Source organism: Watersipora subatra, chromosome 3 (genome assembly GCF_963576615.1).
Source record: "Watersipora subatra chromosome 3, tzWatSuba1.1, whole genome shotgun sequence".
NCBI lineage: Eukaryota > Metazoa > Bryozoa > Gymnolaemata > Cheilostomatida > Watersiporidae > Watersipora > Watersipora subatra.
This window is the reverse complement of record NC_088710.1, coordinates 23399814-23426915: the sequence shown is the minus strand read 5'-3', so window position 1 is coordinate 23426915 and position 27102 is coordinate 23399814. Positions and strand designations below refer to the sequence as shown.

The 27102-nt window shown below is 36.5% G+C and overlaps 2 protein-coding genes across 7 annotated transcripts; one reads left to right on the top strand and one right to left on the bottom strand.

The window, feature by feature from the left end:
• Window positions 1–25: 25 nt before the first annotated feature.
• On the bottom strand, window positions 26–11736 carry LOC137390993 (uncharacterized). 6 transcript variants are annotated; one of them, XM_068077307.1, is made up of 12 exons: window positions 11598–11736; window positions 7931–8000; window positions 7302–7365; window positions 6893–7186; window positions 6263–6454; window positions 5417–5517; window positions 4956–5046; window positions 4095–4214; window positions 2124–2229; window positions 1708–1796; window positions 771–1013; window positions 26–465 (listed from the first exon to the last, which is right to left on the bottom strand). In XM_068077307.1, the coding sequence occupies exons 3-12, from the start codon at window positions 7347–7349 to the stop codon at window positions 442–444; spliced, it is 1308 nt and encodes a 435-aa protein (XP_067933408.1). In that variant the 5' UTR covers window positions 7350–7365; window positions 7931–8000; window positions 11598–11736; the 3' UTR covers window positions 26–441. The 6 variants fall into 6 exon arrangements, with proteins under 6 accessions (XP_067933408.1, XP_067933409.1, XP_067933410.1 ...); XM_068077308.1 differs by having other exon boundaries at window positions 11661–11731; XM_068077309.1 differs by lacking the exon at window positions 7931–8000 and having other exon boundaries at window positions 11598–11698.
• Window positions 10465–17838, top strand: LOC137390991 (uncharacterized). Its single transcript, XM_068077305.1, has 11 exons — window positions 10465–10684; window positions 13178–13252; window positions 13908–14072; window positions 14392–14431; window positions 14540–14697; window positions 14898–15071; window positions 15319–15706; window positions 15977–16238; window positions 16488–16684; window positions 17067–17156; window positions 17274–17838. The coding sequence occupies exons 1-11, from the start codon at window positions 10466–10468 to the stop codon at window positions 17573–17575; spliced, it is 2070 nt and encodes a 689-aa protein (XP_067933406.1). The 5' UTR covers window position 10465; the 3' UTR covers window positions 17576–17838.
• Window positions 17839–27102: the final 9264 nt, after the last annotated feature.

The window sequence follows — 27102 nt, the reverse complement described above, 5'->3', positions numbered from 1 at the left end:
TCTGCGTTTTTTTCAGCCAAGGATATTTTTAAACAGCGAGTATATATAATTTATTATTAACATTTAATAAAAGCACTAAATAACTCGAAAAACACACACAGCATTTAATAAAAGCACTAAATAACTCGAAAAACACACACACCATTTAATAAAAGCACTAAATAACTCGAAAAACACACAGCATCTGTTTGATCAAGATCGATTTAGAATAATAATTAAAAAAAACTATCTACAATAATATAAAAGAGAGCACGATTCCATAAAATCCATTGAGTAAGCCCAAACCCCAAATCACGTAAATAATTCGCTCTAAAAGTGGTGTCACTTTGGCATACTGGATTGGAAAGGTTACTATTTCGTGTGAATTGTGTTCTATGAATTTTGTTGTTATGTTTTAGACTTATAGCGTTCCAGGCTTTGCCGGCACTTGCTTTTCTTCGCCTACTCATCGTCGGCTCGGCTTTCCTGCAAAAGAGAAAAAAAATGTTTCTATGATTTATGATAATTCCAACATGAAAAATAAACGTTAAAAATAAGACTAGGAAGACGGCAAAAAGCTCGACCAATGAGTTTAGGATATGAGTGTTCTCGGAAATTTTAGTTTCAATGATTTTACAACTGGTTGAAATCGTTTTTTGCGCCAAAAGTTACATTTTGGAGTTCTCTTCTCATGAATTATATGATAAATTGCTACCATAGAAATTCATTCGAATCCTACTTAGTTTTTCGACAGATATAAAACTAGCATAGCTGAGTCATTAGGTACTCACCCGCTTCATTTTTTCCATAAATTTGTCGACAGACAAATACTTGCTTCCCTTTCTCACGGTGCTGGAGCCCAAGAAGGTAAACTCCAGCAGCTGGCCAAACTTCTTGGCGTCGCCAAACTCGATGTCCCCAATGTAAAATACTGCCAGAAGTTTTAGCAGGACGAGAGGGTCCTCACTAACGCTTAACTTTTCCCCATCCACACAGAGTTTCCCAAATTTGAGGTGGGGAAGAGAATGGCTTACCTAAAACAGTAAAAAGTAAGTCAGATTGGAGCCGAAACCAGTCCAGCCAATTTATGACGTCAACAACATGCCTATAGAAACATCCTAATAACCTCTAACACGCTGAGTTGGAGTTGCGAACCCATAGCCGGGCTAATGTATGACGTCAACAACATTCCTATAGAAACATCCTAATAACCTCTAACACGCTGAGTTGGAGTTGCGAACCCATAGACGGGCTAATGTATGACGTTAACAACATTCCTATAGAAACATCCTAATAACCTCTAACACGCTAAGTTGGAGTTGCGAACCAATAGACGGGCTAATGTATGACGTTAACAACATTCCTATAGAAACATCCTAATAACCTCTAACACGCTAAGTTGGAGTTGCGAACCCATAGACGGGCTAATGTATGACGTTAACAACATTCCTATAGAAACATCCTAATAACCTCTAACACGCTAAGTTGGAGTTGCGAACCAATAGACGGGCTAATGTATGACGTTAACAACATTCCTATAGAAACATCCTAATAACCTCTAACACGCTGAGTTGGAGTTGCGAACCAATAGTCAGCCTAATTTATGACGTTAACAACATTCCTGTATAAACATCCTAATAACCTCTAACACGCTAAGTTGGAGTTGCGAACCAATAGTCAGCCTAATGTATGACGTTAATAAGTTACCGAACTAAGAAATCCACTCACTTTGTGTTCGGGTGTTTCGGCCAGCATCTTTTTGTCTCCAAGGCGCTTTCCAATCACGATCACCAGTTTCTCAAATCCAGAATCATTCGCTGCAAACAAAGTATTTTTGTTATATTTAAACTTTTTTTGACTACACACTACCAGGTAAGACCTCCAACAATAGAGACTAGTTCTTGTTTAAGCTGCTGCACATGTAAAGCATTGGAATGGAAAATAGGGTGAGACAAACTCCGTAGATTACTATTATCGTGAGGTAAAAAGCCAGTAATACTGACTAAAATCATGGGCACCCGACTCCGACTTATATCATTTTGGCGGTTGATATTATTTTGATAATTGAGCCGTTGCTAGCGCATAAAGTAACATATTGTTCTGCAAAGAAAGTACGTAAATTTGAAGATAATAAATACACTTACGATTAGTCTCTTTTGGACATGCAGCCATGAACAAATCCTCTGCTCGCTTTCCCAACGCGTCCAAATCCAAGTCCCGATTCAGAAGGAGCTCAAGCTCAGGTATAAGCTAACAAGCAATAAAAAAATAAGCAACTTCAAAATATCGACGCTAATTTGAAAGAAGAAGACATTTTAGCAAGCGAGAAATAAAGTACAAACATTTATCTTCAATATTCTTCCTGTAGCAAATCTATAGAATTCAAGAAATATCGACATTCAGTCGACTTGCCCGTAAATAAAAACTAGTTATGACCCTCAATGAACCACTTTACTGCTCTTACATGAAGTAATTCTAAGCCCTCAACGATATAGACCTTTAACAAACTTAATACGAGTTGACAATATTATTTATATAATCAAAAAACTTTGGTGGTGAATTTTTAAAAGCTGTGGTCAGATAGATGTCCAGTCAGAAACACATATCTGACCTGACCACAACGCCGAAATTTTTTTAGAAATTCAATTATGCTGAAGCCTACTTAGATAGTAATAATTACAATGTAAAAACCTAAACGCATAGGGTCAGATGAATGAAATCGAAGCTAGAAATGTGAGTTGTCTTATATGTGTAGTTTAAACGATGGATAACTAGCAGGCATGTGATTTCCAAAATTCATTTTAGCTTGCTGACGGAAGTCGTTGACAAAGTACTTTGAGCAAAAGCCCGAGGCAGCATTTCAATCATAAAATTATGAAATAAATGTGTTTATATACTGAAGTGGATAGATAAAAATACCACCTAAGGTATACTTAAATGGTGAAGGCAATGAATAGCGTACAGTAAGCCAGCGTTCGGAGCTAATACAAAATAGCTTAAAATAAACTTTTTAGCTTATGAATCACATCCCTGACTGTGATTTGCCATAATTTGCCTGTATAATGCTAGAGGTGCAGGATTATCTCTTTGCCGGAAAACACGGCAAGGCTGTCGTGTTTTCCGGCTAACCCTCTCCCTATTCCACCTTAGATTAAACACTGTCCTACCAGCAGGAATATGTTACAAGCCCAAACTACAATTTTATAGAAAACACATACTAACAATAATGGTTTATGCACATGGGCAAGTTGGAGTGGAATACATAATAGTAAAACAATACCTTACTCTTTCTTGAAATTTATTCCTTTGATTTTGGGCCCAAACATATTTATTTTTAAAAAATAGCCAACAAATCTAGACTTCATAACTTTTTGCTCATAAATTTTCAGAAATTGCTTATTACTAAGAAAACAGGCTAGGAATTCTGACTTAGAGAAGGTATGCCATACATTTTCAGTGAAAACATAGTTCAAAGTCTATGCCAAAGACATATTTGGGAGTAGAGTGCTGAAGATTTTTTAGAAGACCATAAAGTTATCCTCTGATTATGGAGAAGAAAACTCCTAATAGATAGGCAGTAAGTCTGCTCAGTGGTAGGATTACGTTCAATGCTGCGCCAGAATAGTGCTAAATAAAAACTTGGCAATCGTTTAATCCAGTGGCCAGATAGGACAGGCAACTGCCGAAATTGACCATAATCCGGCAAGTCATCCATCGTTTAAACTATAAATTACTGTGCACATATTATAAATTCCCTCCATAGAGACAAACTAACTGGAATTTTCCCCTTGCAATGAATTTCAGTTCAACTCGGTCTCCAATAATATATAACATTTAAAGTTTCAGTTAATCCCAAGACTAAGACATTATTCTTTGAGAAACTATAAAGAGTGACGAGTCTAGTCAAGTTTATTTAAAATTGTGCTTTGGAAGTAGGTAGCCATCTTCAGCTCATGCAAATTGGTATTCGGTGCAGGTTGTATTGCAAAGACTTCGCTTGTAGCTTTTTAATATCAATCCACTAAAACACTACGTGAGACCTGGGCTCAAAATAGGATACTGGGAGAATGGGCAAAATTTTGAAAGTTCATGTTATTTTGGAGAGTAATACTTACAAAAGCCTCCTGTCCATAAATTGGCCACTCAACAACCATGCCACTCCAACCATCTTTCATGTTCTTAAAAGCCTCTTTCCTAATAGACAATGATGGACGAAGCATCTCCTTTACCGCACTCTGCAATATGAAGACTGATTATAGAGTTCTTATAGTTTACTGTGGTTAAAGTTAGGGCATCATCAACGAAAACTACAAATTTTATTCAACTTGCTATAAAGGGTGAAAAGTTACCATAAAAATTTCAACAATAATCAAGTTTAGCCGTGCCATCAGGGAGTATATAACTGGTTACATAATAGATTGTTAGAAAAATGTCCACCTTTTCAAAGAAGTGGAACCCTAAAAGCCGTGACACTGACACTCCATGCCTCATTATAATATTATTCGAAATGCGACTGTCAGTGAATGCTGCCATTAGAAATATAAGCAAATCTTTAATTTAGAAGCGATTTTGGCGGCGACAAAGTGGAGCCCGATCATTAGCAACAATGATGTATAACAAGAATGGTAATACCACAACAAAAATTACTTGAAACATTTAGCGGATGAAACAAAAGGCGCTCGAAAGGCTGTTGCATAATCAAGACTCCCTCATATATTTTAAAAACACAATAAAGCAAGCTGCACACACCTAAGAGATCTACTGAAAGCAACACAAGATGTTGGTTATAAATTAGTACCACTAGCCTAGATCAAATTTGTGATCCTCATTGTCTGCGTTGGAGTTGCACCCACTATAAGCGGCTACTTCGATCTTATTTTATAGTGGGGGTAACTCCAACGCAGACAATGAGGATCACAAATTTTTATCTACCGCTAGCCCCTGATACTCTTATTGAGTAAACTATGCTACCTTACCTGTGGAATTGTGTCAAGATTTTGAACCCGCAAATTCCTCTTTTCCTTGCTCGGAGAAACCACTAGTGCCTCTGCCCTCACCACTATATCCCTGTAAGAAATTAAAAGATGAAAATTATGGCTACAGAAGACAAAGTGTTTGTCGCATTTTTATGAGTTATATGAGTAGAAATCTTATGAAACATTGAGATGTCTATTTGTCCTTGCAAAGGGAGGGGGATGTGCGGATAATAGATTACAATGATTCACTTCAAACAAAGATCAAAAGCATAACATACATAAAAAACATATTATAATGCTTATAACATACATAAACATACAATATTATAATGCTTATCATCAAAACCTAAGACGTCAATATAAATTGCGATTCTGATTGACTATTCATCTCAAACGGTAAATTTTAAATTATTTTTATGACGTCAACAATAAAGAGGAGAATTAACAAGTAAAATACGAACCCGGTGACCGAAGCAGCAGGTTCTTGATCGAGTTTTTGTTTTTTCGCATAGTAGCTTCTTTTGTTTCTTACGCTGCAAGATAACTGTCTTTTGAAAACCTTCTACAAGCAAAGAATGTAGATCCTGATAAACTATAGATGCGCAAAAAAATAGTATGATTACAAAACTAAAAAGGGAGTATAAAAATATCATATGTGTATAGATTAGCTAGCATGAAAACCAGAGAGAGTTGCTCAGTTCTAGTCCATCAGACAGAATATTTTCCAATCATCTTGAAACAAATTTAAAGTTTACCCAGCTTTGGACTCTTGCAATGGTGGTTATGCAAATCAACGCTAGATTACACTGGCTCATAGCGTTTACTATGATAGTAAAAAAATAAAGCTAACCCTTCATTCCTAATATAAAGCTGAAATGAAGCTATGCCTCCCCAAACAACAATTAGAAGCTCAATCATTTCAGTTTCAGTTGCATAAATATCAACGGAAGGGCTTACATTTTCTGGATCACTTATTACACTTCTCATAATAAATATGAAAATATCACTCAATAGCCCATATTAACATTCATAGTGAATGCATGAAAATAAATGACAGAGTAGACAACTCCGACAGGTATTTAACAAGCATTAGGTATCTCTCTCCCTCCCTGAGAGGGTCAAATGCTTAGAAAATTTCTACATACACGAAATAACCCTTGATGGATAACGGATATGATGTAAGTTTCTGTATAATAAATTGTGGAAAGCTGCACGCCAATGCCAAGTATTGCTAAATGAATCTGCAGGACAGTAGGCTACATGCCCGGTAGTAAGTAGACCTATTCACGATTATAAAAAAAACTCACGTAGCAATCCTTATCTTCGGTATAGCTAGCGTCTTTGAAGATGTCACTCTTATCTGGAAATTGCCTCAGGACTTTTAGTACCACACTATCGTAGTTGGGTCTGCTGTGACTATGGGACCAATTAGCTTCCCCAATCGCCTGTACAACCATTTTCCTGGTCTCTCGTCCAGTAAATTGAGGTACATTGAGCTCCTATAAAACAATAAAACTGAGTTCTTACTTACTATAGGGAAAAGCCATAGTGTATATTAACTTTTAAGGCAAATTACTTAATTAATTGCCTAAGGCGGAGTTTTTCTCATAGACAGAAAATACTGCAGTGTAAAATGCATAGTGTCTGCTCGAACGATAAAGTGTGACTACCAAGAGTTGCCCATTACAAGCGCTTTCAATCAAGGCTAACCTACTAAGATTCAACAATTCAAACAGCACCATACTTAGCAGGTCTAATGTACGTAAAAATTTACATTACAAATTTAAGTTGTGCAATCAATTCAACATTATCGACAGCCAAAGAACAGCCAACGAATTTAGACAGGTCGACAGGATTTATTTTCTCTAGCTAACCTCAATAAATATTAACAACAGCAACAACAACAACATAATTTACAGTATATTGCTGTTACTCACTCGCATAAACAATGGAGAGCTAGAGGGTGTTGAAACAGTCGCCTCAGCAGTGGCAGAGGCTGAAGCAATAGGTTCGGCGGCAGGTGATCCTGAAATAGCGGAAACAGCAGAGGAAGGTGTTGAAACCGCAGGTCTAGGTGTGGTAACCACAGGTCTAGGTGTGGTAACCACAGGTCTAGGTGTGGCCGGCATGGAAGCAGGTGGTGATGCGACCGCAGCGCCGAGTGTTGAAGCAGTTTCATTAGGTGTTGGTAGTGTAAGCGCAACAGAGGGGGCAGCACTTGGTAAGTTATTCTGAAAATGCAAAGACCAATAATAGAGGCGCCTCCGATATAAATGATATGCATAAAACTATTATACTCAACAATAATCAAGCTAAATTTTGCTAAAAGAAGAACGTAAAATTTACCTTTTGAACACTTTTGACAAGCTCTTTGAGTCTTCGTAGGTATTTCATACATTTCCCCAGAGAGCTATAAGGAAAGTTCACATACTTAACATAATGCCATAGTAATACTTACTAGTAAAGTTTACAGCATAGGTAAATGTAAATCCAAAACTGGCCATTTCAGAATGTCTTTTTGGATCCACATAAAAACGTAACGCAATGCAATCATAAGCAATTCTTAGCCAATTCTTAATTCTTCCTGTCATACAAGTTAAAATGGCGAACAAAAATGATTGACATTGCTAAAGCCTAAAACAAATTGCAAACCCTAGCTATCAACTAATCCATTTGGGGAGGTAATGTAGTTGATCTTTGTTCTTCGCCTAGACAGTATTTTTGTACTCCTTGGCAATAAGAACTCCTTGGCAAAAAGAAGCTGAGTTGCAAGTAGGCCTAATTTCTATTTGAACCACAGGCCGGCCAAGGTGTTTGGTAGCGCTCGGACGGTGGTGCTCGCCCGAGCACCACCGCCCGAGCGCTACCGAACACGTTGGCCGGCCTGTGATTTGAACAACCAACTGGCGGAGGTTATAACATAGACATGAATACCATGATCGCGTAGTCTATCAGACCAAACAAAGACAACTCACCCAACACCAAGCTGCTGAAGCTGCTCTGGTTGCAAGTCAGGTATCACTTCTTCATCAAGGATATCATTATCTAAAATGAATTCATAAAAAAATCAAACCATACCAGTCTTGTTGGAGGAAAATAATTCCTAGTGAGTTAACTTATATCCTTAATTAGAGAGAGCAGTAGCAGCAGCCCCCACAGACTCACAGAGTTAGAGTTGAATTCAAAGTTACAAAAAAATAGTGACAACCTAATCATTCCAACTTAATTCTAAATCATTGATTTGGGCACCAATGTTGAAGAACCTTTGAATACTCATTGTGGCTTCAATTAGCTCGTTAGAATATTCTTAGCCAATAGCGTATCTGGTAACAAATCTATGCTCATACAGTGAGTCAAGTATTTCATTTATTTGTATAACTTGACAACCATACAACCATACAACCATAAAGTGACACTAATGAGTAACTGAAGGTGCAACTTTTTTGTGATTACAGCTGTCAGAATTTAGTTGCCTTAGTTGGAGTAAAAGTTAAAAGTTAATGAAAGAAAATATTGAAATATAATTCCGACTTAGCAGCCTAGTACTACTAGGCTACTAAGTCTTAATTATATTTCAATCTTTTCTAGGCTAGTAGTAGTACCACAGCCACCCAGGCACAAATGGATGGTGGGGTGGGTGGCTGTGGCTGTGGCTAGTACTAGTAGTCAACAAGATAGTGTAAAAATTAATTATTCAAATGCTGGCTGGCTGCACCAAGGAGTTGGCTACACAAATGTATTTAAGGGTAAGAACACAAGATTTGAAACGAATGATGTTGGAAGTGTGGTGATTGTAAAGATTACTTCTTTCTTTGGCCTTCTTTCTATTCTCTGTTTAGTAGGCTTACATAGGCATTGTGTTTTATACCTTTGAAATTTTAACTACTCTATGGCCTAAACAAGAAATTTTAATTACTCTATAACCCAGGCTTGAATTGTGTCGGCAGTAATCTTTTCTCAATTGAAAACCTCTGAATGTTCTTACAAACAAAATTTCCTTCATGACTTCTATCAAAGACTAAAGAGTTGTATGTGGGATACATACAACTCCTTGCTCCTATCAATATGTCTGATGCGTTGCATAGGCCTGCATCAAGAACTCCCTGCATGCATATAGCTATCTATTTAATTATGATAAATAATATTCATTCATTGCATATAAATAGGTACGCTTTAGATCTTCTACTGTTCGGGTGACTGCTCTCAAACATACTACTTTATGTAGCGATTAGGCCTCTCTCACAAAAGTAAAAAATATTATTGTTTCATGTTTTCTATAAAAAGGGATTGTAAATTAAAAGAAAGTTGAAACTTGACTTAATAAAGCGAAGAGCCTTTTAATTTAGGTTGATTTCAAGGTCTGTGCCAATAGTGTCTGAATTTCCTGATAATGAGTTTATACTTACTGTTACGATGATGAGGAGATTGCGGATCTGGGTCTAAAACTGGCTCTACAACTGGTTCTAAAGGCATTGATTCAATATGAGTTTCAGTGTCCTTGTGTTTCCTACGAACGTGCCTTCTATAACTGAGATAGCTGTAAAACAAGCAACTACCATTCAGTGTATTTTAAATTGACAACCTATCAGGCAAATTGATTCCAATGGGGCTTTTACATTATGGTTAGCTCAATTTCAAAACAGAACCCTTATCATATGACATGACATTTATTAGCCAGATTTAAAAATACCAAATAGGACTTTAGGGCCAACTTCATATCATACCTTCCGTAACTCATGCCGCAGAAACATGTTATCCGAAACCTTGGATCATGTTTATGAACTCGGATGACATGGAGAGTGAAGACTTTATTTGAATTGTGAGAAAATCCACATATGGAACAGCTATAAAGCATTTCCTAAAATTGGAATATTAACAATTATTCAAAATACCAATGGCTCAATGAGAGCAAGTGTTACTAACATTTCAGAGGACACTTTGTTGAAATAACAAAATAATATCAAAATATCCCTATAGTCTGATCTGTTCAGAAAGAAAATTGGCATATTAGAACACTTATTACAAAAATCCAACATATATCCTATACAATTTCTTGCCTAAGTCGGAATTCGGTACAAGATAGGGCAGTTTGAAGTGAAAGTCCACTGGGCCTCCACAAGATCCAGGATTCGGGTTCGCAGAAATATATTCAACAGCAGTATCGTCAACAACATGTCCTAAAACAAGTTTTAAAATTGCAAAAGCAATCTACCATTTTTTATGGACTAATCTATAAACTCAGATAAAACTTATTATCAAGGGTTATCATAGGCAAGACAATAACAATGTGATTGGTTGCAATAGACCAATAGCAATGCAGTCATTGTTTAGGCTGAAAGCTTGTCCAATAAAATATAGTAGGCTTGGCTATGAAGAGAGAATACTATAATTTTGGTGTAGTTGGTTCATTTCAAGTCAGAATACTGTATCTGACTTGAAATGAACTGTTAATTGTTTCAGATGAGCAAACTGTTAGACCTCCTTCACTGGAGAAGAACTGTGCCAAATTTATGCTAAGTCTTGCAACAAGTAATATTCCCAATGTACACATTGAAAAGATTGGTTCCACTGTCACTGAGCTGTTGAATGAACAGAAACGATTGTTAACGGATACAGTGCAAAAAGAACATGGAATAGATGTTGGCGGTTTATTCCCCTGTCATGGATTCACGCGTCTAGCCACTCAACACACTAGAATGCGATACTTTAAAGAGAAGTTCAACCTAATTGTGAGTTCTTAATGTGTTTGTACTAAAAAAAGTCAAATTTTAGTTGACACACTGAATCAAAAAAATTATCTAGCTGTTTGCTGCCTATAATCTAAGAATACAAAGCAAATTCGGAAAAGATGCTGATCAAATCCTTAATATTTTTAAACTAAAGAGTATAATATAGGCCTATAATTCTTCTTGCGTTAACTCTTGGGAGTTTTTAAAAGATTACGATCACTCAGTGTTTCATTTTAGTTAACCCTTTCAGCCCTAATTATTTTCCAGTTGAGTGCCCCCCTGGCCTAATTAATTTTTCACACTCAATATTTAATAAAGTGAGGTGTGTTAGATTGAGCATAAATAAAGCTGCGTTCAAGATAAATGAAAGTAGTTTTTTGTAACTTGTTGGTAACATTCTTAGCTACATTTTGATACTAACATATACACATTAGGTTAATCTATATAGGATGTTATTGATAAGATTCAAATCAATACATTTTTTGGAAATCGAAAAGTCTAAGTTTGGCTGCTACTACAAGTCAGCTTTTTGGTTGATAACACTTCAGTAACATATTAGGATAACAAGAAAAGGTGTTATCATCAAGTTGCAAAAAAAAATTTGGAGTTCTAACCAATAGAACTGAAATTATGAGCCTATACGCAATATTATGGCATAATGTAGTTTCCGTTCCATTGTTCAATCAATTGGTATATAAGGTCTATATATCATATTTACATTCTATAAGGACAACATTTATTGCAGTTATGATAATAAACACGAGATGCAAACAACTGGAGTACAAAACTAATATAATGTATCGTTTTTATCAACTAAAATTGTGAAAAGATTTGTCAAATAAAATTTTTTTATTCGAAAAATTTAAAAGTTATAGCTATTTAGTAATTTTGATGTTGTGCAATTGAAACCCACTTTGTGCTACTAATAAACGGTCATAGTGTTGTTGTAGATCACTGTCACTGCTAAATTCTTCACCTGAACTAATTATTACGTTAGATTGTAAGATTTAGCCGTTGTCTTTCGGCAAACGCATTCAATATGGCGACCTCCAGAGTTGAAGTTTGAAATCTATCACAGGATTTGCCTAGTAAAATGCTTTTATCCAACCACATTTCTGGTATCAAAACAATCCTCAGACTGTTATCTTTCGAAATAAAGCTATAAAAAAACGATAAACACAAAAGGAGTATCAATAAAGTTACTCAGAAAGTGTCCCGAAAGTGTTGGCTTCAGGCCCAAGTGTGAACAACTTCTCCCGAAATAGTTGGCATCAGGGGTGAGAGGGTTAATGCTTTAGTGTCACAGAGTCCATGGACGTATATTAGCATCCATGAGTTACGAGTTTTCGTGTTGAAATCTCTAGTGTGATAATTGTAATGTAAACAAAAGAACAATGCTGTGACTGTGAATCATAATCATAGTAATAAAGGGTTATCTATGCAGTGAATTTAAAAATTAGCATGATATTTATGCCATAATATATATTAATTATGGCAAAATAGTGAGAATAAGGGCTCATTCTTGATCAATCTTTTCAAACTAGTGTGTTGAAAATTGCTGAATATAGCCCCTGTCACGGAGTGATAGCAAATATGTAATATAAAAAGTCAATGCAGTCCTGGGGCATATTAAAAAATATATTTGACCCACTAGTTATCCTGAATGATTGAGGCCGCGCAGCGGCTGAGGGAGCGCGCTGGCGGAGAGGGTCCGGGAGGGGCGCCCGAGCGCCCTTCCAGTGGGGGGTCCGGGGGTCACACCCGGAAAATTTTTTTCTAAAATGGTGAACATTTACAGCATTTCAGAGCGTTTTGCAAGATTCTACTGAGTCCACAAATAACCAAAATTCGAACATAATATATAATATAAAACAGTCAAAAGTTAAAAGCGAGTACGTATAAAACTACAAATGTATTTCGTATGGTCAAAAACTAGATTTTATATCAAGTTTTTAACCATACAAAACAGATTTGTAGTTGTATATGTACTCGCTTTTAACTTTTGACGATTTTATATTATTTTAGCTCCCAATACCTATATACTATATATCTATATGTCAGTGTATTATGATGGCGCTAGAGATTTAAACAAAACTAACTAATGTCGATTGGCTCAATGACAGCAACATGTTATCTCATAATCTCCTTTGTGATCTTTACTAGATTTAATCATGTTAAGGCAATACAAAGAGGTACTGTTATGTTATGCAATAATACATGATCTCACTAATGAGTTTTGGTTATTTGACCCACTAGTGAAATTTTCACTCACGAAAACTCGTAACTCGTGCCCTGTCAAATACGCCCCTGAATTGCAGTCAATTGACAATATTCACATTAGATCACTTGCCTTGGAACCATTGGGGTGTTTAGAGAAATAAAGATATGATAAAAGCCTGTTTGGAAATAAGCCTCTTTCGTTTGAATTTTCCTTAAAGTGTACACCAACCAATTAATTGTATCCTAACCTAAATGTCGTGTTGTGGCTTGTAGGAATCGACTCCAATTCGCTACAACAACACCGCTAGAAGACCATTTTACTATGTATCCGTACTATCAACTCTCCAGGTAAATACTTGTGCGCTTAATAACTGCAAACATGCAAGATAACTTCTGAGAGAAAATATATGAAAAAGGCTGTCAAATGTGCTGCGCTTGTCATAGTTCTGCGATTTCAATAAGAATTGATTCCTGCTAATTACCGTTAGTGAACTGGCTATGGACAAGTAATTTTTTCAGGATTAGCTCTTTAAATTTTTTTCAGTGACACAGCTAAGTTAGTGTAACAAGTTAGGTTCCCTAGGTTGATAGTTGGTCTACAGTTAGTGAGTTTATTTATAGTGACTTATTTTGCTAATTGGCTTGGCCATGTTCCCATTGTACTGAACATATCTTTATTTCAGACCATTTGTAAACCTAATTTGCTAATGATTATGTAAACAAAGAGCGCCTTAGCTGTTCCCATCAACAATATAGCAATGAACAATAAAGCACTTGTCACCCTGAAGAGTTGCTCTAATTTATCAGACAAATATAAACATCACACAATAGGGTTCCATGAGGAAATTGAGTCATCTTTGACTAGAAACACAACATTGTCGACCAACTATCATCACCTCATGGAACCTAACTAAATGCTAAAAGTACAACCAACATTTTGCTTTCAAAATTATGCAAAAAAGCTTTAGTCTATGTTCTCATGTATTCATTCATCTGTTTGCAGATAATGTTAGATAGTCCAGAAATCCGGAATGTAGTACAGTTTCCAATATTCTCTCCAGATGGGGCAATCAAAGACTGCATAGATGCTGATTATGCACAGAATTCTGACTTTTTTGCTGACGGGCAAAAGATAATGGTAGCAGCCTATTATGATGATATTGAAGTGGTATGTCAGCTCAAATAAAAGTGTGTTGATTTAAGGATCATAAAGCCCTTCAACTATGCTACACAAAACTTATTGGCGACTACTGCCTTCTCAAATTTAAGTGCTCATCTAACACAGAAGAATTGGGCATAATTCTGCGTAGGCCTATAAATAAATTTACCATTTATGTTTCGGTTGTGTCAACATGCAGATGTTCAGGTCCCATCACTGACCGTCGTACATGGCTTTTCAAATACTCAATAGTTTTCATTTTTGTTGATCCTTATCACATGCGTTGGTTTGAGGTCATATTCTTTTGATAATCGTCATATTTTTCTAGGTGAATCCAATTGGCTCCAAAAGAAAAAAGCACAAGATAGGTAAAGTGGAATTTTGCTGCATGTTTTCAGGAACAGAATTTCGTGGTTTTACAATATTTGTTTTTTTTTAAACAGCATATCTCACACTGTTGTGTTTTTCATGGTTAGCTCTTTTCTATTGGACGTTACTGAATGTCCCGCCTCAGCACAGATCCCAATTGAAATTCATACACCTGTTTGCTGTGGCATACTCTGCTGACGTTAAGGAATATGGAGTCCAAGCTATCCTTCTAAAGTTTGCCGAGGAAATTAATGTACTCAAGAAGGTAATCATAATATTCTTATAGTAATAGGTTAGCTTTGAAAACCGGAGCTAGAGCCTGGCAATGAATCTAAACTTCAAGTTATTTGACCTCTTTTCTGGCTAGTGAAAGAGTTTCTTTATGAAAAGTCTATGATCGAAAATGTATTTTATTCCATTGTTTGAAAAGGATAAAACAGTAAAGATTCTATGTCTTTTATTCAGGATGGTATTGAAGTTGTGAATCGGGACGGAAAGGACATCTATAAAGGATCTTTGCTTTTTTTTATTGGCGACACTCCAGCAGCCAATATGGTAGCAGGGTTTAAAGAAGGAGTGGGAGGGGCAGCCATGAAATGTCGGACGTGTTATGGTAGCTCACAAGAGATTATCCAACAGGTTTGTGTGTTATGGTATACAGTTTATTGCAGAAGTGTGCTTGTTGTGTTAACTTTTTTAGTTATGCACTTATCATAAGACTTTTATCTTGAATAGAAGCTATTCCGTGCGCTGAATCAGGGATTATGTTAATGCTGTCGCACGTCGCTACTAGTGTGTGGTTGCTAAGTTTCTGAATTTCTAGTTCTTTTCGTCAGTGTGATGCGAAACTTTGTATTGCTTTCTATTGCTTTTAAACATGCTACAGTTTAACCACACGGAGTTTAGACTGAGAGACATAGAGAGTCACCGTCGCCACTGTCTCCTTCTCGGTCCAGAGATGCCTGCTCGGCAGCGTGTAGAATACTCAAAGCGATACGGAATCAACTCGCTATCCATATTAGATAAGATCGATGGATTTGATGTTTGCCAATGCATTCCTGTTGACATTATGCATATTGTGTGCGAAGGAACTCTTCCTTATGCCATAAAGGGGTTCGTATCTAGGCTACTGGAAAACCGAATAATTTCTATATCGTCATTGAATGAACACATCAAAAACTTTCCATACAGAGGAGACGACAAGAAAAATGCACCCAGTAGCTTGGAAAGATCTTGCTTCAATGGACTAGACACCGGAAAAATTGGTCAATCTGGTTCGTATTCAGCCTACTGCAGTTGAATACGTTTTTGTTTGATTTCGACAGTCAATGAGGAATGCTAATGATCTAAATTCTAAACTGGTGATTTGTGGAGCGACTTTCCCAATCTAAACCACTACAATATTTTAGCATTTTTTTAAAGTCCTATTATGTTTGTTGCTTCGTGTAAGAAATAAGGTAAAATAGTTTTTCAAATTTTGATATATTTTTCCTTTTCACGCAACTTATGCTTTTTGTAGATCTAATCTATAACTCTTTTTTCAGCAACTCAAACTATCTGTTTGGGCTTTCTTCTACCTTTAATACTGGCTGGCCACAATATTGAAGAGATTCCAGAATACAGACTGCTGTTGATGATGGTTGAAATTACCTCCGTTCTGTTGGCATATTCGTTCAACAAAGACCAGATTACAACCGCCGCAACGCTAATAAAATTATACCTAGAAACCTGGGTGACCGTATATGGAGCTCACACCATTACTCCCAAGATGCATTACTTGGTACACATCCCCTACTACATAGTGAAGTGAGTTCTCAGGCAAAAACTCTATAATTTTATCAGGCCAGTATAAATATATATAGCATGATTCATGTCATTCCAATTTAATGGCAAGCGGTCCGCTGGCTGCGGTATGTCGGTTGGTTCAGCATCCCACTTTACAGTGATGTTTTTTTTAAAAGTATGTCTCAATCTCAAGCATTATTTTACTATGTAATTATCAGTTGTCACATAAAAACTTTAAACTTCATGTAACTTTATGTAACTGTTTACCAGATTTGGTCTTCCAAGAGGAACCTGGTGCTTAAGGATGGAGGCTAAACATGCGTTCTTCAAATCATTACGCATGAGAAACTTTAAGAATGTGCCGCTAAGTCTAAGTAACAGACACCAACTCGAGTTTTGCCATGATTGGGCAGATGCCAATGTGCATGGCGTATTGCATCACAACAATGCCAAAACCAAGGGCGCACGTAAGTATTGCAGTGGCTGATATCTCAATAGTGTTCGAGTAACGGAGTTGGTGCGTGCATGGAAATATGTTAGTTTACTGAACATTTCTAGAAATTGGGGTACTCTTTTGAGGTATTGTCTGAAGACTTTGGAGTCATTTTGTTATCAGAGTACTCCTCTATCGGAGTACTGGCTTTTCGGTCACCATGTGCAGTAGTCATAGGCTTTCCTGATAGTTCTCATGCATCGAGTTTTGAAATCGCTGCTTTACAGTAACGTGTTCTGAGGAATCATCCACTTGGTTTTTGTCACCTGAGACAGATAGCTGTTGTTAAATGCTATGGCTAATTTCTGCTCTAACTTATCGAACAGGCTTTGAGTAAGATAATTTTTTCTTGATAGGCACCGCTGAAGACAGTCCTGAACCACCTGAGCACATCCAGGAGAGTTTGGGAGATTGCACACAATGCTGCAACACCATCACAATATCTGGTAAGTAATGGGATACGCTGTAAGTAAGCTCTATTGAACTGTTATTGTTATTCAATCACTTATTTATAAACAAATCTTCAAAACACAAAGATTATTCTACACTGTCTTGCTTTGTAGGTTTTAGATATAGCATTGGGGACGCCTTTCGTCTAGCTAGCGATACCTATGGAGTAATTCTGCAAATAGTGGCTAACAATGACTATATTACAGTCTTTCTACTAGAAGAATATAAAGCAGAATGGTTTGAAGCTCGGCTCTTCGCTCACAAATTGCAATGTACCGGAAATTTTGTTTGGCGGCTGGTATCTAGTCTACCCCACCACCATCCATTATATGTATATAAACTGCCGCCATTTCAACCCGCTTGTTATATTCAGCCAAGGTATTTTTCTGATCCTGAATTTGTTGATACCGTATGATCCGGTTTTGAGCGCCCCTTTTCCTGTAGAGACGGATAATACTTTGAGCTGTGGTAAATTGTCTTGTTGAATGCTTTTAAGTTTTTATACATTTTGATTAGTGTTATAAAAATCTTTTGTAATTAATTTCCGTCGATTCTGGTAGGGAGGCCTACTGTTTTAAAGCCAGATGTCGTAGCTTTATATTTTTATTTTACCTAGTGGGCATGAGAGTATTGTCTAGGTTTTGGTTCAGCTTGAAATATATTATATTGACCTTGTCATTCACTTTACTTCCCAGAGATTTTCATGTTTCTATGTTGAAAGGTTCAGTTCAACGTACGGAAAACTTGTATGCCTACCCCATTCTGATACTTATCGTCAAAGAAAGACGCTCTCACCATGCTTGAGGAAACATGTTGAAGCGAAAAATACTGACCACAAAAGATCTAACAAAAGACCAGCTCAAACACTACATATTTTCAGACCCTGTTTTAACAATCTTGAGGCATCTTTAAAAGTAACTATCTAGGGTACATGATTGGGCAGTGCAAGTAGGCTGAATGTAGTGTGTGCACCTCATAACAGGACAGGGTATTTGAATTTCTAACAATGAACACAATAAGTTCCAAAATTCCCATTGTGGGAGAACAAAGGAACCCTCTTTGTTTAGTAGGCAAGGCAAGGGCAAGGCATATTTCTCCCTTAGGTCTTAGCCAATGTTGCCTAATGCCCTCTAAAATACATTTTGCCCTTTACTTTTCAGCTTGCTATTGAGTTCACAAAACTTTTGGCGCTCTTTTTTTCTAAACATCCTGAATCAAATTCGGTACACTTACTCTGCTGTAGCGGGCCGCAGTTGTTTTATATTAGCAGAGGATTGAAGATTTTAAGAAAGGTTCTTTAAATTGGGCTGTGGTGTGGCTAAAATTTGCATGGTCATTTCGTAGATAATGGGTAAGACCCCTTTCTGTGGGATACCCATGTCACAAGTATTTATGCCGACTTAGTGAACATTCTGGCCCATTGTGAAATCACACACTCTCACTTCACAACCAAGCGATTCGAAATGAGTCATTTTTATTTTTCTCCCCCCCCACCCACCCCTTCTGTGCAACTTATTGTATTCACTGTCAACAAATCAAGTTTGCTTCATACTATAGCCTATCCTACTAACACCCTAGCTGTGTGACTTTTCCATCATCCGTACTGCTGTGCTAATAACAACCCATCATATAGAGTAGTCGATTACGACCTGATGGTTGATTCACAGCACAGCCTGCTTTAGATTCCTATTTTCATGGGCGACTTCTTGTCCATATTTGAATGATACTTTTTGTATTATGACCCATGGCCTAAAAGGTATCTAAGAAATAGCCGATGGTCTAGCTATATTGCGATTGTGTCAAAGCTATGTAGAAAATGTCCGCAATGGAAAATGTCAGCAGCGGCTGCTGTGAGTGAAGGAAATTCTATGACCAAGATTGAACTGTTTTGGTTTAACATAATTTTATGGTCTTTTATATATACCTTTAGAAAGGGTTATGACTGAGTGGTTAATAGTTTAATCAGCAGGGTTAGGCATGAGGCAATACACAGCAATACACAGCAACATCAATACCCCGAGATATTTTCAAAGGAGATAAACTCGGCATAGGTGCATTCCCTGGCCCTGATTTGTAATCAGTTATTTGTGTTGTTCCTTTTTGTTGCTATTAGATCTTTCACAAAACATTTTACGACAAAGAGATCTGGATCATACAGTGATGTTTTCTATCTATTTTTATTGATATACATGTACAGTTCATTATTTTGCTGAAAAATTCTTGTAAAAATTGTAATTTGAGCTTTTTTGTACGCGTGTCGAAGTGGATTTTCCCACAGTGTTGGACGTGTACCCCTCCGCCTCGCAGTGTTTCCCCAAAAAAGTAAATCTGTTTCTAACACTGGTTATAATTATATTTATCACTGATGTATTCCAATCTTGATTATTTAAATTTAAGTCGTTTTTGGATGACATTCATCAACTACTATTTGGTTGAAAATATCTTTTCCAGCAAAGCAATGCCTTACAGACTAGCGGCTTTTTAGCTAACTCAAAATCCTATTCAATATGTTTCCCAGTCATTGTTAGCCTGGGTAGGCTCTTCAACAGAAGAGCCTACCCAGGCTAAGTCATTGTAGTTTAACTTTAAGTGACATAAACTGTTGGCACTTGGTGGTAGTGGCATTCCATTATCAACCACCCACCCAATGGAATGCCACTACAGCCAACTGCCAACAGTTTATGTCACTTAAACTACAGCCATTGGAGAGTTTATAATTTCTCTCAACTGTTATTATTATATCTATTGTTAACCTAGCTAGGCCATAAACAAATTATTAGTTGGTTAATACAGGCTAAGTGTTTTGTGGACCATTTATTCAGCAAAACCGTGCCGAAATACTTTCCATGTCTCTCGCCTTTAAGAAAGCTTCGTCAATAACTCCAACCTTGGCTTCAAATAAAGTTATGTCTCAGAAGTTCTCGAATACCCGACAACGCGAATAACTCATAAATAACTCACTTTAAATGTGGTGCCAGGTTAGCCATAATGATAATCCTATTACTCACTCTAAATTTTGTTGCCACTCAATATGGCTAGTATAATAGAAGAGATGGAGGTATAGAGCTCTACCTTAGCTTAGGACAATTAAAATAATCCTTTGAATGAAGACTTATGAATAGGATTTTTAATTGAATAAAATAACTTTGAAAGTTGTGACATCAGTTGTGCATGCCAATGCTGCACCGTTTTGTTTGAGAGGCTAACCCAGCACCTTGAAGTTCGAGCAAAGGTTTAAATTTCACAGGTTACACAAAAACTAAGTAGCCTATTTATGCTTTACTTGAATTTTATTTTTAATAGGTCTGATTACGCATGTAATTATAGTCAATTTACCAATTGGTAGACACATTTTACTGATAACCACAAATGGCTCTCCGAAAGCTCAAAGTCTAATAGACCTACTCCAGTCTCAGTGCTTTTATGAAGGCTACCGTGAAAAATACAAAAATATTTCCCAATAATCAAGTGGGGCATTATGTAAACAGCTTTTTGCTATTAATAATTGTTTCGACAAAATATTACTTTAGAATTTTCCTCAAAGTGGATGGTGAGGAATGAAAAGCGAAAAATGAAATTTGTCGCACCCATCACTTTGCTCGTTTCCTCAACGAATCTCCGTAGACTCATCAAGGAAGCTGCTCTACAATCTTGCATCGAAGAGAATATGAGGCTCATTATGAGGCGGGATTAAACCACTAATTAATAGTCCTATAATCATGCATCTAATTCTAAATTATGCCAATTGGTAATCCACATAGCAGCTTTTTTATATTACGGGAAAAGTGTTGGGAGCAGTTTTAATGATTATAATCTATCCCAACTTTGGTTACTCAGTTTTGGACTTTGGTTGGCGCCATAGCTGCCAAGTCTCCCTTTTTGAGAAGGATATTTCTGATATTTTGGGTAAATTTTCCTCTCCACACGCGATTAGCTATTTTTTTATTCAATAATATTAACAGAGTGTCATACACTATCAGAAAGAGGGCATGAGAGAAGTCCTTAGACACACATTCAAAGTTTTACAGGGTGTAGGGTATGAACCTCAGTCGTTTAAATCCAAAAAAGCTAAAAACCTCACTTTTTCAAATCACGGTTACTTGGCACCTATGGTTGGCGCTCATTCCTATTTTGTTGACAATATCTTTACTGACACTGTAAGGTCATTCATTCAATGTGCGTTTCCCACAGTTTCCCAGCCATTTGTGAGTTTATGATTTCCCTCAACTGTTATTATATCTATTGTTACCCTAGCTTGGCCATAAAAGGATTATGAGTTGGTTAATATAAGCCTTGGTGGGATCTATGAGTTGAAATCTCCTCAGACCACTGTTATTCAGCAAAACGGCACCAAACCATTTCATTATATAAAATCCATTAAGAAAGCTTCGTTCATAAAGCCAACCTTGGCGTCAAATAAAGTTAAATCTCAGAAGTTCTCGAATACCCGACGACGCGAATAACTCACTTTGAAAGTGGTTGATTGTCAAAGAAGCATTAAAATTTTCATCGGTAAAAGCCAGTTTGATGTCAGAAGGAGTGTTCTTTAAACATCGTCATTCCAAAGAGAAAATTAAAAATCAGACTTGGCGACCATTAAAACCCTCCACTTTTGGCTAATCGTGTCTCACTAAAATTTATTTTATTATACCAAAACACCTTATTTTTTCTTTTTATTTAATGGCCTTCAATAATCTCTGCAACTGCTGTATATAACCGAAATTCAAATAACATTTTTCTAAAAAGTAATACTCCAAAATCCAAATATTAAGTAATTTTAAAAATCTAATCTGAACTGCTTTCCCCTGCGGCTGTAATAAAGGCTAAATAATCTTGAGACATCAAAAATACAGGTTTTATAACTTTTTCAGTGAACCATCAGAGAGCAAATTTATGATCAATGGGCAAATAACACCTGTCTATGACATCGTAAGCCTACAGAGTTTTACAAGAACCCTAAAGAGTCAATGGAGCCGAAGAGCGAAAGGGTCTATTTGTAACGGTATGACTTGTCCCTTCTTAACAAACGTATTAGCTTGTTTTACACCAATAGTCAGGGCCAGTAAGATTATAGGTGTCTGTACTATTGAATAAGCAACACAGTGTAGGCTAGGAGGTATGATGGATCCAAAAAACTTTGACAAACCTTTTGTGTTAGCCTACACGCCCGTTGCAGTTAACCGGTTATTCTTCATGGGATAGCAATTCTGTTATTAATTATTTATATTATAAACCATATTATATCCCTCTAAACAGAGTTACCTAGCTATTTTTGGAGCAAGCAGTTAGGAGTACCTCCTAAATTTACCACTCGATATTTTTGTCCAGGCTAATTAATTCCAAATGACTTGCATTACCAACAGTGTTGCAGTTTGGGTAGGTAAGCCGACAGCTGATTGCCATTGAGAATATGGGAATGTTGCGGTGCTGACAGTATCAGAAAAAATATCGCATGCCAACATCAGAGATATAAGGCTGCAATATGTAATGTGTTTTCACCAGACTGACTTGCCACCGTCAGTTTTGGCTCCATTTGGATCTTACAAGCTAGAAAGTAATGTGGTTGTGCTGACAACTCCTTGATACTTTCAGTATTATACAAATTTCTATGCAGGTTGATTTCACTAAGGATAAAGCTATATACCATTGCGTCTCTTAGTTTGTGAACAGCACCGCTTTATTATTATAATTTTATGATTTTTATAATTTAAATATTTTGTTGAGAAAGCTATGCAATAAATTTAGCCTTAGTGGCAAAAAGCTGTCAACATCCAATCCAACGCCAAACTGCACAAATATAATAACCCTCTCTAAGATGCTCTGCGACAACCGTTTAGAATTATTTGCTGTTTCCAAACGAATAATGACTAAAAATTTTCTATCTTTCTGAAGAACATGAAAAAACACAGTGTTCACTTGAAGTTCCGATGAGATTAACCCTGTACTATATGTATACTAGTTAAAGCCACATTGTATGAGACGTGATATTTTTTCAGATTTCGCCAGGAAATGTGTGGCAGATAAGCTAAGTGGAGGATCAAGGATACCAACAGAAAACCTGTGATGCCGACAGTAAGCGCTTAGATAATCCTATTTTTTTTAACTCAAGAACATAGATTTATTATCTTTAGGCCTACATTGATATTTTTATGTAACTGAAACGACTTGAGCTTCTAACTGTGGTTTGGGAAGACATAGCTTTATTTTAGCTTTATATTAGGATTTGACTTTGAGGCTTATCAATCGTTATTGTAATATCATAGTACTCAATGACGCTCACGATTCAATGAGAGTTGCATGAAAACTCTGAGCTATCTTTACTCACATCAAATATATATTTTTAAATTAAAAAAAAACATTTCCACAGCAGTCAATGTTCTTCAATCCAATCATGAGCATGGGTCATTATTGTTGGTAATTCTTATACATTTACTTTGCTAGTGATAAATGCAATAAATGGCATACCGGTATGAATTTTCATGACATATTTTAAAATTAAAAATAACAATATCTTTGGTTAGGCAGACCACTCCCATTGCAATATCCTAGTTGTGATTAAAAACTTTAAAAAAAACTTAATTTTTATTAGATATTCTTGTATCTTACCCCTTTTTACAAGGGTAGATAATATTGAACCTCCAATTCTGTGCAAGGAGGCCGCATTTTCGTTGCCCGTAAATATATCAATTGACGCCAGTTATGGAAATTTTGTTCATGATATGACAGGTCACCGCTTGGATTCCCAACCCCGTGTGTTCGGATCAGCATGGTAATCATAACAAGGAAATAGAGATATACCAGAAGTTATCTTGGCATGTCGGTAGCGGTAGCAGGGCAGTATTTATAATATAATATCTACATCTACTCTGCACTTTGAATTAACCCACTTTATAGAATGTATCCGGCAGTTTGATGGTTAATAAGACTTGTGTGGTGAAAGTGTAGCATAGGCTAAATAAGTCAATTAAATCAACATATTATTTGTATTTTCAGACAGTAGACGCGTTCTCGGTTGTGTCAAGTTGATGTCAGAAATAGACTACAAGAAGAACTCCTCATACGCCAAAAAAATTTCACTCTCAGGTGAGCACAACTATAAAACTTAGTTCTGTAGATGGCAAACCTTTGGAGCAAGCCATCCTTTTTGCAGAATACGTAGGTCCACTAATGATCGCCACTAATCGAGAGATAATTGCACTTTCACATTAGTTCTACTAGTAGATAGGCTCAAAAATCTTAGGACATCTTAATGCAGAGCAGTATGCCTGTTGTTCACATTGTTTCAAAAGAATTGAAGCGGGTTTACGATGCTTCAAAGAAAAAAAGATACATGGGCTGGTGAAGTCACAATGGTCCTGGTCTGCACTGCACTGCCGACTTGTCGATTATCACAATTGCATATTTTCCGAGCCATTGTCGATAAAATGAAAAATGAGATTTTAATTGTGAAATTAAGTTAAAATGAACGATCCACACTAGCTAAATTAGTAGCAATAGCGAGAGAGGACAATTCCACCAATTATCAATAGCTGCACTCTACGTTAGTGGTGTGAAATTTCCAACTCTAAAATGCTATAACACTTATTACCAGCTGGTTTACTGTTTTGCGGTCTATTGAAAACTATGAGTATGTAATTTTCTTGCAATTCACATTATTGAATAGAAGAAGATAATTTTTTGCGAGAAAGTTGAAGTTAGGGTAAAATGCACTATTCTCTGCGAAGTGGGAATAGTTTGGGTATACGCAGGGTGTTAATGGTAATAATAATATACTAACAGATGGTGATGGGCAAGCTAAGCTGCTTGGGAGTTGGCCAACTTTGTTTGCAGTGGCCAATGATATTAAACATGCTGTCGCTAAACTAGTATCAAAAGCGAGAGAGGACAATTCCGCCAAAGCAGGAGAACAATATTTTTGTTCAATTATCAATAGTTGCATACTATATTTAGGTTGCAGAAAATTTGCGGCTCTAAAATAATAATAGCAGTGACAATTTATAATTACCAACTGTTTAACGTAGCAGACATAAAACACTTGTGAGGGGCGTGTGAGTCGGGGCATTTATTTATAGTAGTTCGCTCACAGCTCACATCTTTGAATTAAATAAAAGTTTTTCAAGAATGGTGGAGCTATGGTGAAAATACCAAATTGATTTTCATAGTGAAGAAGTATACACAGGGTAATGGTAGTAATACTAGTAGGTGGTGATAACAGAGCTCACCTGCCAAAGGGTTAACAACTCCCGATGGAGGAAGTTAAACTCGAAAGGCGAGAGGGGGCAACTCCCCCAAAACATTACATGATCGGTTTTATTATTCAACCAATCGGTTCGCTTTATGAGTTAGGGAAATGAAAAACTTTGTCGCCTTAAAAAACTAATAATAGTTGGAGGAATTACTAACCCGTTTTATTAACTTCCAATTCAATTGGAATATTCCAATTATGTCTACCGCTCTCCACATCCCTATCAACCGTATCACTTTTCTGTAGAAATTGTCAAGTCTTATTTTGTAAAGTTGAATATACCTTGGTTTTTTTTTTGGGAAATAGTTAATTTTCTTTTGCGGAAAAAATTTCAAGGGTTTGGTTTGTCGCAAACGGAATCACATATGCAGAGTTCACCTCAAATATTGGTGTTGTTTTCCATGTCTCAAACTACTCCATGTTGGATGTAATTCAGCTGGAAATGTTGCCTGCCCTTGACCATCTCGCAAAATGACCAACTCTTAAAGCCATTGAGATTATACACACGAGATATAATCACTTACTATAATAACACAGACCTGTAGATCAGAGGATGGCCATATTAAAAGTTTAACCACTTGGTGTCTGCTTGTCAAGGTCTTCCTTTGACATGTTGAAAACCGGTAATTATGAAAACAAAGTTTGGTAATCCTTTAGATGTAGACCTATGCTCATCAGATATTACCAGCAAACAGCAATTGAAAAAAGGTAGGATTCCGCAATAGAATTGTCCCCACTCGAAATGGTCACGTGACCATTTCAAATTGGGACAACTCCAATTCAGATAAAGTGATTAGGGCCTGAGCTAGTGCAGACCTAATGAATTGATCGCATTGTAAATTAAGATGAGCTATTACATTGACAGGTCAGAATTTGAACATCTGGTAATCTGTTGAGGTTTAGTGTAAATAATACATTCAGCTCATAGGCTTTCAAAACAAACGACGCTGACTACCTTGATATATACTTAAACTAGTCAATGCATTAATATTCTCAACTATACACGCCTATTGAGTTCAAGTACAAAATCACACAACCATTGCATAAATGTGGAAATTTAATGCGCTGACTGTTTACTGTATCTTATTTATTTGTCAACTATTAAGCATGTAGTGAGTTTTTTTTGTAAACAATTCAACCAGTGCATAAATTTTTGCTAATAATGCAATGGCTGTGTTGCAAGTTTAATGCAGCTGACACATTACTGTTCAAAATTTTAATCGCTTATCAAGTTTTTATTTAGTTAACACAAGCAGTGCATAAATGCCTGAAGCCTACACCCTCACCGCATAAAAATTATAAACAGTTAATGCATAATTATCAATGCTCTCTATGCACTCATTGTGTTTATCTTAATTTAATTCACTCGGCGCTGTTAAGCGGATCACAAACGCATCATACGCATTAGCTTTATATACAAAGTGCAATGTTTAAGCATTAAGCGCATTGTAATATACTGATAGGTAATGGGAAAATACACACTGAATGCGATTTCATTGCATTGCCTGAGAATTTAATTCAATATTTAGTTCATCACAGTGCGTTTTAAAGAAGGGGATATTTTAACAAAGTGCATTGTTTTTCGGACTGCAGAAAAATATTCATCCAATGCCTAATATTATGCATTATTCAAGCAGTCACTGCACTGAATCACTCACTTTTCACACGCACTAAGTCTGACAGTTTTTACAGTGTAT